We start from the raw sequence: 17,678 nt of genomic DNA on the forward strand, positions 1-17,678 counted from the left end.
GCCCCGCCGTACACCCCACACGTGGCGCTTGAGGCCAGTGCGGTTCTGCCTATTCCATTGAAAGCAATGATCGTTAACTCGCACTCTGTGTTTGAGAAGGGGGAAGTAGACACGGTGCGATCCACCGCTAACGCCTGGCACGAACTGGGTAGGCGGGCAGACCGGCTACCGCTATACGCCCCAGACATGCCACTGCTGTATCACGCGGACATCTCGGTCTCCAGTGAGATTGGGGCTTTACAGCTCCTTCGGGGGGTAGGCCTCAACACTGTAGGGGACCTTTACCCAGGTGCCTCCTTTCTCTCACTGCGGGATGTGACGGAACGTTCCCCGAATGTGGTTATGTCCACATTTGTATATGCTCGGCTCCGAGCGGCCATTCGCACCTTATATCCTACATACCCGGAGGAACCATTATCGCTGGGTGCTCTGCAGTTGCTGTACACCGTGCCGGATAAAGTTAAACTGCTCTCCAGACTCTATAAAGCCTCGCAGGAGGATGAGGGGGGGGTGCAGTGACGGCGAAGGCTAGATGGGATGCATGTTTGCCGGACCCGCTCACGGATGATGAATGGGCTGAATGTTGCTCCATGACGGGGAGCTTTGTGGCCAATGGCAACTTTCGTCTGATACACTATAAGTTTCTGCATCAATGGTACTACACCCCAACGCAGCTGATGAGGTTTGGTCTGCGAGAGACGTCTCAGTGTGTTAGATGTGGGGCAGATGGGGCGGACTTTGTACACTTGGCCTGGGGCTGTGCGCGTGTGTATGATTTTTGGATTGCTGTGACGGATGCCTTATCTAAAATGACGTCGGTTGAGGTTACGCTTGATATCCGCTTATGCCTGTTGGGCATGGCATCAGGAGTGCCTGCAAGTGTGCGCCGATTGATACTATTGGCATTACAGATTGCTAAACGTAGAGTAGCTATGGCCTGGGGAGGGAGGCGTGCACCAGAGGTGCGATTGTGGCTGCTGGACATGGCGTATTGCAGGGATCAACTGGTATGCTATCATGAGGGGCTCCCCGCAAATTCGCGCCCTCGCGACATTTGGGGCCCGTTTACGGCGTATATGCTCTCTTTGGATGCGGAAGGAAGCTCTAGCAGTATGACTGATGGCTCCCTGGTAGGGGAAGGAGGCTCGGGGTGAATTGATGTAGGGGGGGACCACTATAGAGATGTGCTGAATGCAGGTTGCGCTTTCTCCGATTCACAGACTATCGTTGGCTGCTCGCCTGTGGAGTCGTGAGGGCAGAGTGGATGTATGGTGCCGCCCTGCTCGGTGAGCAGATGTCCATAAATGAGCGCATTTGAGATGCGATTCCTTGATGTCCTAAACAGCTGAATGATGTATGGTGCTAGCTCTGAAACCTAAAGCACTGTGTACAGTTATCGGAACCTGACTCATGGGGAGTGGGGAGGTGGGTGGTTGGGGTGTTGCATTGTTAACTGTATAAACATAAAATGAGACCATATCTCTTGTGTACAATGCTGTTGTAAGATGCAAGTAACACCTGGAGAGCGGACAAAGACTGCCTTCATAATACCACTGTGTATCGTTCACTATGTCGATCTATTTGCCTCTTTTTGTGACTGCTAAATTGATCACGGCCGGCCCTGCCAACGGGTTGTAGTCTGGTTGCCGTGTACTTGTATTCTTTGCAATAAAGGTCTACAAAAAAAAAAAAGTATGTGAAGTCTTCTTTAGAGGGAATTAGGTGCAAGGACCTCTTTCTAAATCCGAGGGCAATTACTAGCCAGGACAAGAACAGAGTGAAGAGGATATTTTGTAATTATGTAGCCTCTTGAAGAGAAACACGGGAAGGGGGCAAACACTCTGTTCGAGCTCACAGCCTGTTGAAGACCTGTGAGGGTATGGAACCCTACTTAACCCTCATGTCAAATGCGCAGGATAGATTTTTAATCACTCATTTTAGGCTCAACCTTTTACATCATTTACTGGCAGATCCGCCAGGTTTTACTTTAGCTGTTGAGCAGAAGGGTCCCTGCGGTTGGGACTATCGGTCCCCTCAGGATACCCTTCATTTTGTATTATTGTGCCCATTTTATTCATTGCCAAGGCGCCGTTTTTTACTAAGCATTTTAAAACAGGCCAAGTTTAGGCATGCCAGGGTTGCCTTATTATTCTTGCAAACGGCCAATGACCCTAGGGCGTTGTTTTGTATTGTGAACTTTTTGAATCTAGCACTCAAATTAAGGAAAACAATGGGGATTTGCTGAAATAGGTTTTATGTTTTTATAGGCTATCAATTGTTCGTACGAAAAAGGCTCAATTATTTGTAACTGATTGTGAAAAAAAATTATTTTTTAAATATCTATGTACTTGTATTATTATGCACTTTTATGGTATTTTTTAAATGCAGAATAAAGTATATGATTGATTTAAATCTATCTCCAGAATGCATGCCATTTTAGGAGGCCAGAAGACCAACCACAAGAGCATGCTACACTGCTAAATGGAAACAGTTTGTTCACTATTGTGGGTCACAAAACAATCCATCCACTCTCCAACAGAACTAGTTTATTACTTCTTACAGTTGCAGAAAGCGACTTAGCATATACCTCTATACGCCTACATTTAGCAGTCATTCCAGCGTTTCTACAAAACAGAAAGCAGAAATCCCTTTTCGACATTACTGTCATCAAAACCTTCATTGAAGGATGGGAAAGTAATTCCACTGTGTATACCACCTGTGTGTACTTTGAACTTAAACCCCTTTCAAACAAAGCTGGCCTTCATCTCATACTCTTATAAAAAATGTTAATGTTACTGACATTTATAAAGTGCGCTGCTACCCAAGGGTGTCCTGGCGCTATGTAAGATGTCCACTTAAGACCTGCTCACGGGGGGATTACTTTGGGCATTAGGCATTGAACAACCAGGTTTTCAGAGCCTTCCTAAAAACAATCAGTTCTGTTATGCCTCTGAGGGAAAGTGGAAGGGAATTCCATGCTTTGGCGGCGCCCACAAAAAAAGCTCCTGCCGCCCCAATTGACTTTTTTTGCCAACGGTACACAGATTAGTTTAGCTTCTGAAGAGCGCAGAGATCTTGTTAGGACATACCAATTGAAATTTTGGATCAGATGATTTGGTCCAGTGGCATGGAGTGATTTATGGACTACACATAGGGCCTTGAACAAAACTTGCTTCTTAACAGGCAGCCGGTGTAGCTTTCTATTTTCTGCCGAAATGGATTCATATTTTGGAATGCCTGACAACAATCTGGCCGCTGCATTCTGTACGAGTTGAAGTTTTGTTAAAAGACCTTCCTGGGCATTTACATATAGGCCATTTCAGTAGTCCAATTTGGACATGGCTAAAGCCATGATGACTATTTTTTGGCTTTCTATAGGAAGGTAGGCCAGTATTTCAAAATGTATGAGGTAGCTGAAACAACTGAATTTACTTGTTCTTTGTGGGAAAGTTTATCAATTATGAACCCTAGGTTTTTCACCTTTCTGATCGGTGTTGGAAGAGGGCCAAGAGAATCTGGCCACCATGCTGGGGTCCAAAATTGAGGTTAGGTCAGTTTACCCTCCCACGCCTATCAGCCTCAGGCTCCAAACCCTCCTAGTGTTGCACTTCAAGATCATGGGTGGCCAGTTGGTGCCAGGATCCCCCATCACCTCCACTGGTTACTCAATATCTAGTCAGACATGTGGGTCCTCCAGATAGTCCGAAGACGGCTACTCCCTCCCTCCATGCCTCCTTATTACGATCGACTGGTGGAGTATCATCTTATTTTGCTTCAAGAGTAAGTCATGACTCTTGCCCAAGGGAACTATAGAGAGGGTTCAGATGCCTGAAGTAGGCTGCGGTGGTTATTCCTGCTACTTTCTGGTCCCGAAAAAGTACAAGGGCCTTAGTTCTCTCCTAGACAAAGGAGTCCTCAACTGCTTCATCAAAAAGGAAAAGTTCAAGATGCTCACATGGCTCCAGTCCTGTCAGCCCTGGACCCGGAAGACTTGATGATATCGTTGGATTTATAGCACGCCTATTTCCATATTCCCTTCTCCTGCATCCTTACAGTGACACATGGCAGATGCAGGCTCAGCAATGAGACCGGAAGTTCCAGTAGGTGTCCAGATCTTGGAGGAAACTGCATGGGATTTGCAGTGATGGCTGACAAACCGAGATTGGGTCACAGACAGACACCTCTCCGATCCCCAACCACATCTCACAGTAGGGGCAGAATTTTCACTCCTGTGATGGGGAGGCCACCTTGGAGAGGTGGTGAAGATCAGAGGACTCCGGTCTCTGGTGGAATCCCGACTCCACATCAACCTGCTGGAGCTCAGAGTGCTTTGTTTGACATTTAAAGCCTTCCTTCCTTCCATGAAGAGGAGGCTAATTCAAATGTTAAGACAGCACCATCGCCATATGGTAGTAGAACTAGCACGGCTGGGTGGAGTCGTGCATCCTTTGTGTAGAGACTTTGGCTCTCCACCAGGCCATATCTCTCAATAGTGGAGAGAACCCTGGTTAGATCGGTTTGCCTCCGCTGGGCATGAGCAATATCAACAGTTTTGCTTGCTGGAGTTTCCAAGCCGGCTCTCACTCAGGCCTCCTGTACACCTTTCTGCCCATACCACTCATGCCTAAAGTTTTCAAGAAGATCAGGACCGACTGGGCTCAAGTCATCCTTGCGGCCCCAGACTGGGCACAGAGAATCTGGTATCCCAAGCTTCTACAGTTCAGCATCGAACCTACGATTAGGCTACCCCGTTGGGAGGATCTTCTGTTGCAGCAGCAGGGAAGGGTCCTCGACCCAAACCTGTCAACTCTATGCCTTCTTGCGTGGAGATTGAGCGGTGACAGTTGACTACATTCGACTTTCCTTCCGAAGTTTGTAATATTATTTTGGCTGCCAGGCTTCCCTCTACCAAGTTGGTATGCACCTGTGAGGGAACAGGTCTGTAGTATATTGTACAGAAAAATCTATTGACCCTCTTTCTGCTTCCCTACCTGATATTTTATTTTAACCTTGCCCAGCAGTTCTCTGGGCACTCTTTAAGGGTACCTTTCTGCCCTGTCTTCCTTTCTACGACTGCCAGACCAACCCTCTTCATTTAAATCTTGCATTGTAAATAGAAGGCCTTGTAAATATGTTCCACCTTCCCCTTTCATGATGCCTCATGGGTACCTTAATTTGATTCTCACCTTCCTACTGTGAGCTCCATTTGAACCTTTGCACAACTGCCCCATTTGACTACTTACCATCAAGGCAGCCTTTCTATTGGCAATCTCATCTGCCAGGTGGGTTCGCGAATTGCAGGCTTTGTCATCCAAGCCTCCTTACTTGATATTCCCTGACAAATTGGTGCTTCGCATGAGGGCCTCTTTCGTACTGAAAGTGGCAACACCCTTCCATGAGGGGCAATCTATCACCTTGTCCACTTTCTACGCCCCTCCGCATCCCTCTAAAAAATGAGGGGTGACTCCATCATCTGGCTCCAAAAAGAGCGTTGTCGTTCTTCCTTGACATCACTAAATAATTCCGGTGGACGATCAACTCTTTGTGGGGTACTTGGGAGCAAAGCAAGGTCATGCTGTGCAGGAGGACTCTCTCACGATGGCTCATCCTCTGCATCAAAATTTGCTATGCTCTGGTGAAGAAGTGGTCTGCTGAAGGCTTACAAGCTCGTTTCACCGGAGCGAAGGCTGCGATCATGGCTTTGCAACATGGAGTTTCAGTCCTGGACATTTATCAGGCAGGAGCGTGAGCATCCCTGCACACATTTACCAAGCACTATTGCCTGTTCACGGGGAAGGTCTTTTATACCACTCTATCCTGCTGGACTTTCTGGTCTAAACTTGTCCGCAATCACTCCTACAGGGATGGTATTGCTGGGGTATGTATTCAAAGGCAAGGAATCTGCGGCTATATGTCTCTATCAGATGGACAAGTTACTTACCTTCGGTAACCCCTTATCTGGTACAGACAAGATCTAGCCTCAGATTCTTTACCGACCCACTCATCCTCCCTGCTCTGCTGACATGTAATGTAATAGTGTATGAAAAGGTGTATGTGATTGTCACGTGGATGATGTCATCAGCGATGTCATCAGTGACGTCACCCGAGATGCCACCAGCGATGCCACCGACCACGCCACGAACGATCCAACATGCGACATCATCAGCAGCGGACCGCGGGCGCGCGAAACAGTCAGTACAACTAACTATATAGGACCAATTTCATTGGCCCTGCACGAGCAAAATGTCCAGCCAACCACACCACCAAAACCCACAGTTTTCCGAGTGAACTTCAAAGGTTCCCCAAAAACTAATTCCTAACTATACAACTCCCGAAACCCACGGTTCTCTCAGTGAACCCCAAAGGCCCTTCCAAATGCCAATTCCCAACTATATAAGGCCCGAAACCCATGGTTTTCTCAGTGAATTTCAAAGGTTTTTTAAATGCTGATTCCTAACTATATAAGGCCTGAAACCTATGGCTTTTTCAGTGAATTTCAAAGGTTTTTTAAATGCTAATTCCTAACTATATAAGGCCTAAAACCTATGGTTTTTTCAGTGTTTTAAAAAAAAAATTGATTGGTTAACTGGCTTATTAAGTGTATCTTAGTGAATACATATATTAGCGAGTAATGTTTAAATATTTAAATATATACATGAGTGATGTAATATGTGACGTCATCAGCAGTGCATTGCAGACGTCCAAGTTATAGTGAGTCCAACTAACTATAACGTGGGAATTTCAATGGTTTTAAGCGAGTAAAATTTCCAGCTAACTATAACTGGTGTGAAACCTATGGTTTTTTCAGTGAATTTCAAAGGTTTTTTAAATGCTAATTCCTAACTATAACTGGTGTGTAACCTATGGTTTTTTCAGTGAATATATATATATATAAAATTTCTATGGCAAAATGAAACCCCTCATGTTGTTCCTTTTCAAATTAAATGTATTAAGTGTTACCACTTTATTCCAATCAAGATGACTTCAGGTGTGCCATACTTTTGTCATAAGTAAGACTGTTAGCGTTCTAGTTGTTCTTTAGAACACTCTGGGACATTCTGTCATTGTGCTATAGTTGTGAAAAGTATCTGACGTCAGCGTGCAGAACTGGTGCCTATGTAGGTAAAATGTAAATTGATACTTGTACAGCGCACTACTCACCCGCAAGGGTCTCAAGGCGCTTGTACGAATACCGCTGTGGAACACATCCTGGCTTTCCCTGTGAGGTGTCCACTCCTGGGCACCCCCAAGGTGGAGGCCAGGCATCATTAGCGTTGTGGGGGCCGTTGTGGAGATTAAGCAAGCTATTGCCCAGAGTTGCAGAGTGAAACTCCATGATTGGAATAGGCACCGAGGCGAGAATTATCAGGTCCGTGGAATTTTGAGCCCAAGACCCGCCGAGGCGGGGAATTGAACCCTGGTCCCGGGCTAGACCTCTGCATCAGGGTCTACCGCTCTAACCATTGAGCCACACTTCTCGCGGACATCACTACGGCGCAGATGACGTCATGTGGAGCAGACAGACTCCATCTACCAGTGCTCAGGGGTATTGCTCCAAGAAATCTTCCAGATCCTTTCGGACACCTTGGAAATTCAAAGGTAAGAAATCTGGGGCTAGATCATGTCTCTGCATGATAAGACGTTACAAAAGGTAAGTAACTTGTCCTTTACCTGCCCGCATCCCCTGAAGGTATTAAATGGTGACAAATATACACACTAATACAGCATGTACAACAGCAAAGCTAACTTAGCATACTATATCCTCACTTCCTATATGGCAAAGGGAAAAAAACATTAACAAAAGAGCTGTTGAACATATGCAATACTTCGCAGGGGAGGAGAGACCACGCACGACGCTGATCATAAAACTTGTCCGAGGAAAAACAACTTGCTAAGTCCGGCCCCAACACTAGATGGCAGGAGTATGCATAGGATGTGAATCTGCAGCACAACACGCTATGAATAACTGCTTACAGGATAAGTAACATTCTCCTTACATACTATTATTATCTGCCATTTAAAATGTTAAAAAATAAAAAATCTTCGCACATTGACGAACCTAACTTATTTTGGGAAGACCATACGTAGCATGTTCTTCTTTAAAACAAATATAAACATTCTAACTTGTATTAAAGAACAATAGCATGTTTCTGCTAATTTCCGGGGACATTTCATTACTGTTTTGTGTTCTTCGATATAGAGGTTAAACAATTATGCTTAATTCACTGTCATTTTTCTTGCCAGCATTACAACACATCCCTTCTGGCGGCTGCAGCAGCGGCAGCCTCAGCTTCTGAAGACCAGGACCTCCTTCACACGTCAAGGTTCTTTCCTTACTCCTCTTCGCAGATGTTCTTGGACCAACTTAACACCAGCGGGAACTCTGCCCTCCCCACTACCAATGGCAGCAACAGTGGAAGCAATAGTAGCTTAGTCTCATCCAACAGCTTGCGGGAGAGCCATGGACACCAGGTGGTTAACCGCAGCTCCACGGACACCACTTCAATGTATCACATTCAGGATGTCATCTCCTTGGACTGAGGTTTCCTCTGCACAACCAGAGGGATAACCTCTATAGGACAATAAACATTGTGTCCCCCCCCCAGACCTCCAACAAACTTTTTCCAGTTTTTTAAAGGAAAGAATGATACAAAAAAGAAAAGACCTGTACAGAGAACAAAAAAACTATATTTTCAGTTTTACTTTTGTAGATAAACCAACCGAAGACTGTGCTTGTCTGGTAAAAAAAAAACACAAAAAAAGACCACCGCTGCCACACTGTTTCTTGTGCGTTTGCTAGTGGTTATTTTGGAGCATTCTGTGTTCATCTTCGTTCAAGATCCCTTAAACAAGCGTCTTCACTTTGGACAGCACATGCTTTTCACAATCCATTTTCAGTAAACGCAGAATGAAGTTCGTTCTGCTGGTAGGATTTTTTTTCAGGAGCAGGTCCTTGGATACTGTTATGATATAGAGGATTTCTCTTTCTGTCTGTCTCTCTCAAATTTCCTCTCTTTATTTTCCTTGCCTGCTGGGTCTGACTGTGATTTCAGTGGATAATTCCCATACAAGCATGTTTGTGTTTTACATGTTTTCATATTGTTTTTGGATATATCCTAACCTGAATGCATTTCTTTATTATTTTCCACCTGCTATAAAGTGCATATTTCAACAATTTTCTGTTGAGGGTCCAACTGGTGGATAGCAGTGGTATTTAATGCCTCCTAGCTTCCATTCCAGTGCACTGAGTCACTGTCGCAGAACAGGTTATTTTATTTTATTTTGGGGGAGAGCGGTGGTGAGGGTCAAGAAAACTATTTTGCTTGCTGGGCCTTCTAGAAGACTGAAGCAATCTCTGCAAGATTGGTACATCACGCCTACAAACGTCCTAGTGGCTGTAGTCTTGACATTAGAAAGGGTTGCTCCAACTGACAGTAAGTAATCATATCAGTTTGGAAAATCCAGAGCAAGTAAGTTTGTGGTAAGGGCCCCCTGTAAAGAATCTGCTCAGTTATTGGCAGCAGCATCTTTATATCGTGGTGGCATTTTAAATACCAGTATCCTGAAAAAGAAAATATTGGGAGTGTTCACTTTCTATTCGAGGCCATCAGTCCTTGCCATTTTGGTGCCACTTATGATCAACATTTTTCAAACCACAGCCTTTTGTAACTAATTGTTCGGTCTTCTGGCATTGTAAGTTGAGCTCCACCAGAGGGTAAATGATTGTTACGTCTGCGCTTTGTATGTTGTTGGTTTTCAGAGTCTGGCTTTTTTTTAATCCGTTTTATGTTAATATGTTGCGAGCACCCTGCTTTTTAGCAATGGCACTAAATCCCTCCTGGTAATTTAATGCACAGCCATCTAAACTGTGAAATACCTTTTCTGAGCAGCTTGTAATATAAAGCTGATCAAATACATAGATGTAAGGCATTCTGCCAATTATGACAAAACAGAGGTTCGTCCTTACCTGCCTTCTAACTTCCTTCATTGGCATCTGACTTTCATTACGACTAGATGAGGACTGTAGTCTCTAAATGATTGTTCATCTACCCAAGGGTTATGGAATAAACTCTTAAATACTTGTCCTCCTCCTCCATGGGTCTCTGAATAAGAGTTTTTCCCTATTAATAGTCATGATTGTCCCCAATGCAACGTTAGAAAATATAATTTTCTACAAATCAGGAATGGTACACCTAGTCTTTCCCAAATACTTTAAGTACATGATTATATCCTTTCTCTTTTGTTATGCCTACTCCTTCGAATAATCTCACTGGTAGATTTTAGTCTGGTCAAAATACGTTACAACATGTCGCAGCCTTTCCCATGACACTCCAGAGAATGATAGGATTTGAAATTCCTCAAACTATCCCAGTAATGGATCTTTGGGTCTGATGTGGACTTCTTCTATTCACCTTTTTATGTAAATTTTTTAAGCGGGCAAAACATTTTTTCGATGTGTCTGAAAAATGTTCAAATGGGGGAAGGCACAGATAAATGACGGCCACTTGGCCAGCTGCAATTCTAAATGTATAATCCAGAAAACATTGCCCACTCGAACGCACTACCTTTATTCGAAACACTTCTAGTGGTGTAACAATGGTGCTGGGTGTCCTAATGCAAGCAAGGAAAACTGGCCCATCTGCCCCCGAATAGATAGTGAAAGACATTATTGGCTTCCAGGAGGTCCCTTACACCTGAATCCTGTGCCACCACACTAATGCTATCTGCACCCCTGCACATATCAGAAAACACCACTATTTTTATATTGGATTCTGTTGCATCTCAGCAGCCAGTCTTGTGTTTTCACTAGTCTCCCACTTTGACCAGAAGGGAATGCTTTTCAATATCAATCCTTTACAGATTGAATGACTTGTTTTATGGGGATCCGTGTAATCACTTTAGAGAAGAATTTGAATGCGGACTCAATTTCCTGGTCAAATTGTGTAGTTTTAAGTTTTAGTGATGAGATGACCAGTGTAAGCCCGATACTAATTTGAGGGCATTATGGTGCGAAAATTGCTCACCGTAGAAGGGAAAAAAAATCTGATTTAATCCTTTGTCCTTTTTCCTAGTTTGCCAGCTTTACGGGTTTATTTAAACTTTTTGCAGAATCAGGACTTGTTCATTATTTATTTTTTATTTAAAATCTGAACCTGCAATTGAGACTTTGAAATCACTTTCTTTAAGTCCTGTTGCAGGGTCAGAGGTAATATGACCTTTCATCTGAGCGAATAGCCAAGTTTTCAGTTGGTAGGTAGCATTATAAAGCAAGAACCAATGTCAAAAAAGCTTACACTTTTCCTATACGAAACTGCTCTGTATAATTGGTGCTTGTTCTCATTTAGCAATCGGTGCTTATAACAGCTTGAAATGGAGGCATCAAACATTTGTTGGGAGGGAGCTTTGCTAAATAGCTGTAAAGGCAAAAAACTGGCCATTTAATGGGTGTTGCTGGTGAGTTAACTTTTGCGAGTTATAGTCTACTTAGTGCAGGAAATGCTGCAGTTATTTCGTTTTCGTGCATTTTTGGCATTCTAGTAGAAACTCAACTTTTGCCACATGGCTATGATGCAAATTGTTAATGTGAATTCTTCGAACAATTCTGAGTTTAATCAGACGATTGTTAAAATATAATTCGCAGATGGGCAGTCGTTCTGTCTCCACTATTGGAGAGAAAAAATTCCTTTATTTTATTCTAATAGCTTTATCATGTTTCCCTTGTCTTACACGTGATTTGCTGTTGCCTCGTGGAAACCTGTATTTAGATGCATTGATTGCGCTCTAATACGGTCTTCCAAGAGTGTTTGCACATGGGATTCCTCCCCGCTTATCTGCAGCCCATTTAAACACCTATTGTACTCTTCATTTCCAGTCTAAAAGTATAGACATGAGGAAATAACCTGATAGGGTTCCTAAAGTATAAATGTATGAATCTGGTATTCGCATAACATTAGAGGCTTTAAGTCGACAAATTAGCCGCATTCAGATGGCACCAATTAGGAGATGTCTGGAAAGAAAAGAAGAAACATGAGTCTGTGGTTCTTGGTATCTTCAGTCCCCTTTTATCTATATTTGAGGCATATCTGGGCACTAGGGCAGTGTTCTAGCTTCACCGTGTGTGCAGTGCAAAAGGAGAGCCTTACACGCCAACATAACAATGCACCATGCAAACTCCACACAGTCTGTTTCTTCAGCTGATAGGTGCTTGTCTAGTGACGATGGTGTTTTGTTTAGTTCTCATAGTTAATGGAATAATATGGAGGAAAGAGGCTGGTGGACAAGTTAACCAACTTTATTCCCGAATCCGAGTTCTGATCTTGGTTTCTACACCTGAACAAAATTATATAATCATGCAAAATAGCTCTACCATTGTTTTCCTTCTAATATCTTCCAAAGTAGGTAAAGATTCAGCATGCTAGCTCAGTACAGTATAAAACTTTTGTTAAAATACTTGATAAGAACTAGGGTCGTATATGCTGTTAAGTAACACATACGGATCCTGCAGGAACTTGATGTTAAATTTGTATTTTCTAAGTTTGTCACTGTGTCTGTGCACGGGTCATTTAATGAGGTGTGCCAGTGTGATCATATTTACTCTGGCTCCGTCATGCAGGTCATCAGCATAACATGAACCGTTAAGTTTTCATTATTTGCTTGATCTCAGCAAATTTTATATGAAAACAGAAAGCAGTGTTTTCAGATATCCTGTCTGTTAGAACACCAGAAGCCAGTTTTGCAGAATGTTTGTATATCCCGGTCAGATAAAATATTGTTTTTGCATTATGCACCAACACACTGATATGGGTCGAGTTTATAAATGAAAGTTTATTCCTGCTTGTCCAGTGCAGGTTGAATTTACTGGTTTGCTATGAAAGTAGCAAGACTTTTCACCTGTATAGCAACACTTACAAACCAGTTTACATCCTCATTGAGGGTCGGTGCAAGAATTTTCTTGCCTTAACAGTAGTGACATTTTGCTCAATACACCGACCACTGCCTAGAGGCAAACGCTGCTTGTAGTGAATGTTTGGCAGCCTTCAAGCCTGATCATTTCTTTCCCTAAAACCAGCACTGCTCTCACTCAGATATTTTATTTTGCAGAGTTTGAAGTTTCACCTGTCTTGCTATACACGCACCCTCACTTTGGTCTTTCATACTTCCCCTCATGTATCATAGTGAAATAGTTTTGCCATGCTGATAATGGCAGCTGCATTGCTGAAGGACCATATCCTGTTTATCTGAAGGTATTGTGTTTCTTTCAGATGTATGAAAACCACTACTAGGAAGCGTAATGATGCCTTCCATGCACTGTTTTTTGATCTGTACAACGTGCAGTGCAGTTTTCACAGTAATGTATATTCCTGTTCGGCCACAGGTTGCCCATGTTACAATGCCCCGATTGCTAAACTACGTTATGTTAACCGTCCCATTGACATTAACTGTTGAGCACAATCCTTTTTTTAATTGTTATTTCTTGCTAACAGCCCTTTTCAATTAAGAGGGGATTTTATGAAGCTATTCAATAATCAGCAAACCAAAGTTGTCGTCGTCAATGGAAGCACTTTTTTCTTACTCCAGTTTCTTACCTGTCCTTGAAGAAGTATTCAGTATTTTGGCAGAAAATTAGCCTTCACCCTGCAAAAGGTCTTGAAGCCACATGTCGACTGTAATGTGCTGAGTTACAGAGCAACGCTTTTTTTGTGATTATCTATTGAGACACAATTTTGAAATGTAAAAAAATATTTGTAAAGTTGCAAAGTTATCCCAGTGAATGTTACTTTGTGGCGCATAATGAAATTGACCACTATATTTAGAGATAACTATTTTCAATGGCATTGTGCAAAATGACCTCTGCCCTGATGTTGGAATTCGATATGCCCTAACCCATATTCCGAGCTCAGCAGTGTGGTGGAACATTAGATAACGTTTCACCACCCTGTTTATACAGATTGACTCCCACCAAGTAGACAATTTGGTTTAAAACCAAAAAACGCTGAGGATTGAATTGCAATGTAGCCATTTCAATTGGAATCCATTCTGAAGATGACTACAGGTTTACTTTTTATTCCAAAGTGATAAAGTTCAAGGTGGTCTATTATGAGCTGCCATAGATTGAGTGTGGACACAGGATGCATGGCTGTTTTATTTGTGGGCATTATTGGCAGTACTAAAGCCAGTTATTAAACCCCAATCCACATTACAGCTGGAAATATTTTAATTTATTTATAAGTATTATGAGGTTTTTACTCTGTTTGCTCTGAGCCAAATTTCACTGTTATGCTGGAGTGGTGTACCACTTAAAAGCTTCAGTGCCATGTCAGCATGGAGGAGCAAACCTTCTGAAAGTATGCCCTTAATTTGCATTAAACATTTCAGGGTTTTTAGAGCTAATTTTTTCAGTGACTTCAGAAGTGGCTTTATTCAGCTTTATTCATGTTGTGGCTTTTGTTTATAACATTAGATTTGTGACCGCAAAGGACTGCCTAGGTGTATCTGAATCTTGCTGCTGTTTATAGAAGGACAAACTGTATATAAGAATACCACCAATGACCGCCAAGTCCATAAACCTGATGTCTAAAGCTCATTGCCTTAACTCACCTTCCCTTTCAAAGGTCTCCATGCGGCATGCCACACCAGTAAACTGGCTTTTAAAAAAATGTACAGTAGAAAAATGTCAATTTGTAAAATAACAAGTGAAAATATTTATTACATGAATTGGAAGTGTTTTACCTATTGAATGTTATTATCTGTTTATGTAGAGTCTTTAGATGTAATAAAAAAGAAAAGCAAAGGTTTGTCTCATTGGTTGCTTGAGAAATATTACTTGCAACCTCCTCTCCTTTACAGGCTTTCATTTTCTTCGCTCCCCAACCACCCAAAGAAATGCTGACCAATCTACACCATGCCCCTGCCCCCTAACCTCTGACTGCAGCAAATGATTTCCCACAGACATACCCTCTCCATGTCACACTGTGAAGCAAAACTAATAACTGTAGCTGTATTTGCCTCCTTACTGCGTACTGGAATCCTGTTTCTGTATGATTTGCCAGACAACTTGTGTGAACAGCCATCCTTATATGCTAACGAGTACACACTGAAGCGGTGCTTTTGTGTGTTGTATGTCTGTTGTTCTCAGGCTCCATGACCAAATCCTCTGATGTCATGCATCTGAACTGAAGTGCTTTTCTGAGAACTGTGATCCATGCCGATTTGTCTCTCCCTCCCCTCCGACTCACCCCACCCAACTCACTCCACCCTCCTCTCCTACACACCATAGTGACTTTTGTTGGAATCTCTCACTCCCTGCCTATATTCAAACCAACTATCAAGATCGGGCAACATAACAAAGTTATCTTTTCCTCTACTCCGTTTATACATTCTGTAGACTTCATTTGATTGATTGCTTTGTCAGATGTTTCCTTGTGCACTGACTTTGAGGTTATCCCTTCCGATAGTCCTTTTTAAAAAAAAAAAAAAAAGCAATGTTTGAGGCATGTGTGCTTAAGATATACCTCTTTTGCATACTCCTGCCATCTAGTGTTGGGTCCAGATGTTTGCAAGTTGTTTTTCTTCGAAGAAGTCTTTTCCAGTCACGAGGTAAGGTGACTCCTCCTATCGGTGATATTGCGCATGGGCATCGACTCCATTGTTAGATTGTTTTCCTTCCGCCATCTGGTTCGGACATGTATTGCTGCGCTCTGGTTCGAAACCGTCCTTTGGGTTCCCCTCGGTTCTCAATCCACTGTACCCTTGACTGTATTATCGTACACGTTTCACGATTCTCCGTCTGTCAAATTGATCCGGAAACTCTCTATCTTCAGTCGAAGACATCGTGGGCAGCCTTTGGGCTTAGCTGCGTTGGTTTACTTCCACTCCATTCTGTACTAGCCAGCCTTCTGCAGATGGAACGGACTCAGTTTCAATTTTATCCTTTGTTCCACTCCAAGTACCCTCATACCGACCTGCATAAAGTCTGCAACTTGGGCCTCTCACCAGAGCACCATGAAGAAGATTGTGAGGCTTGTCTGTCGTTCCAATCAAAAAAGACTACAAGATTGTCGGGCTCAACAAAGTGAAATGCAGCAACAAAGCATCCAACGTACTCCGGATATGTTCGAAGAAGAATCCGAACATGAAGAGGTTGAAGCGTCGGCAGTGGAAGAGAATGCAGTATTCTCTATACCAGAATCAGATTCCAAACTTGAAATTGAGTTGGAGTCTGAAAACGTTCCACTGGGACAGGGTGACGTGAGTACTAAAGCCCCTTTACCCCCCAAATTCTCTTCGACCAAACAAAAGGCTTCTTCACCACCTCTGCCTTCAGGCCATGTTTGGCACCAAGACGATGTTTCCGGCGCCCCGCTCTCGGGCCCGGCACCGAAACAACCAATCAAGCCTTCTGACTCGAGCCGAGAAAAGTTGTTTTTCGGAAACAAAACCTTCCTCTTCGATGGACAAAAAGGACAAACCCGGTTCGGCACCAAAACCGGACCTTCCTAAGCCTCCGGAACCGATCCTGGACATTATGAAAGAAAAACTAGACCCCAAGCGGAAGAAAATCTCCATCAATCAAAATACTGGACATATTGTGGCTAAAACACCTTCCAAAAGGAAAGTTAGTTCAGAGGACACTAGTTCTAAAATTCCTCTTAAGAAAAAGGACATGGCTACTAGCCCTATTTACCTTAATTCTCAATCCCCCTCCACCATCTTCATCACTACCACAATTGCAAGGGTCAGATTATTTACGCATAACACCTCAGGGGTCTCCACCTACACATCCTCATATAGGGGATGATGATGAGGACAATACTCATTTACCAGCAGACCCATGGGATGACTAGAATATTGACCCACCTATTGATAATGATCCTGATTTATATCCTGTAAAGCCATCTCCTCCAGATGATAATGTGGCTTATCAAGAGCTCATTTCAAGAGCAGCAGCTTACCATGTAGTTACATTACACAAAGCGTCTCTAGAAAAAGACTTTTTATTTGAAACACTAGGTTCTACACATAGGACAAGTCAGAGTCGACCTATGTTAAAAGGCATGATGAGACATGCTGATCTTTAAGGGCACAGTTTGTGCCCGTATTTCAACACCTAGGGTTGAAAACAAATACAAACCACCATCTGATCCTATTTTTATTAAAGGACAGTTGACCTTAGACTCACTAGTAGTCTCTAATGCTCGTAAGAGAGCAAATTCACAGACCTCTGCTAATGCACCTCCCCAGACAGTCTAAATTGATAGATTCATTCAGTAAGAGTAACTACTCAATCTGCTAACCACTGGCGTATTGCCAACATGCAGGGCCTATTAGCTAGATATGAAAGAGCCCACTGGGATGAGATGGAAGATCTACTTCAATATCTCCCAGAGAAGCATAAGACAAAAGTACAGGAATTAGTACAAGAAGGCAAGCTCCTTTCGAATTCCTCCATTAGGTGTGCTTTAAATGCTGCTGACACAACAGCAAGGGGAATTAACACCAGCATTCTCCTACAACAACATTCATGGCTTAGAATTTCAGGTTTTAAACCGGAGGTTCAGCAGTCTATTTTGAATACTCCTTTTAATAAACATATTTTTGGGCCTCAAGTAGATGATTCCTAGAAAAAATTAAAAAGACAGACGTGGCAAAGTCTATGGGAGCACTTTAGTCCCCATCAA

General features: G+C 43.0%; 1 protein-coding gene across 3 annotated transcripts in view; it reads left to right on the forward strand.

Moving 5' to 3' along the window:
* Positions 1–14,791, forward strand: part of PIAS1 (protein inhibitor of activated STAT 1) — a 906,486-nt gene extending 891,695 nt beyond the window's left edge. For all 3 annotated transcript variants that reach the window (XM_078683057.1, XM_078683058.1, XM_078683060.1), the window contains exon 14: positions 8,245–14,791. In XM_078683057.1, coding sequence (XP_078539183.1) covers positions 8,245–8,541 — 297 coding nt within the window. In that variant the 3' untranslated portion in view covers positions 8,542–14,791. The remainder of the gene's footprint in view (positions 1–8,244) is intronic.
* Positions 14,792–17,678: the final 2,887 nt, after the last annotated feature.

This window comes from Lissotriton helveticus, chromosome 3_1 (assembly GCF_964261635.1).
Source record: "Lissotriton helveticus chromosome 3_1, aLisHel1.1, whole genome shotgun sequence".
NCBI classification, from domain to species: Eukaryota; Metazoa; Chordata; class Amphibia; order Caudata; family Salamandridae; genus Lissotriton; species Lissotriton helveticus.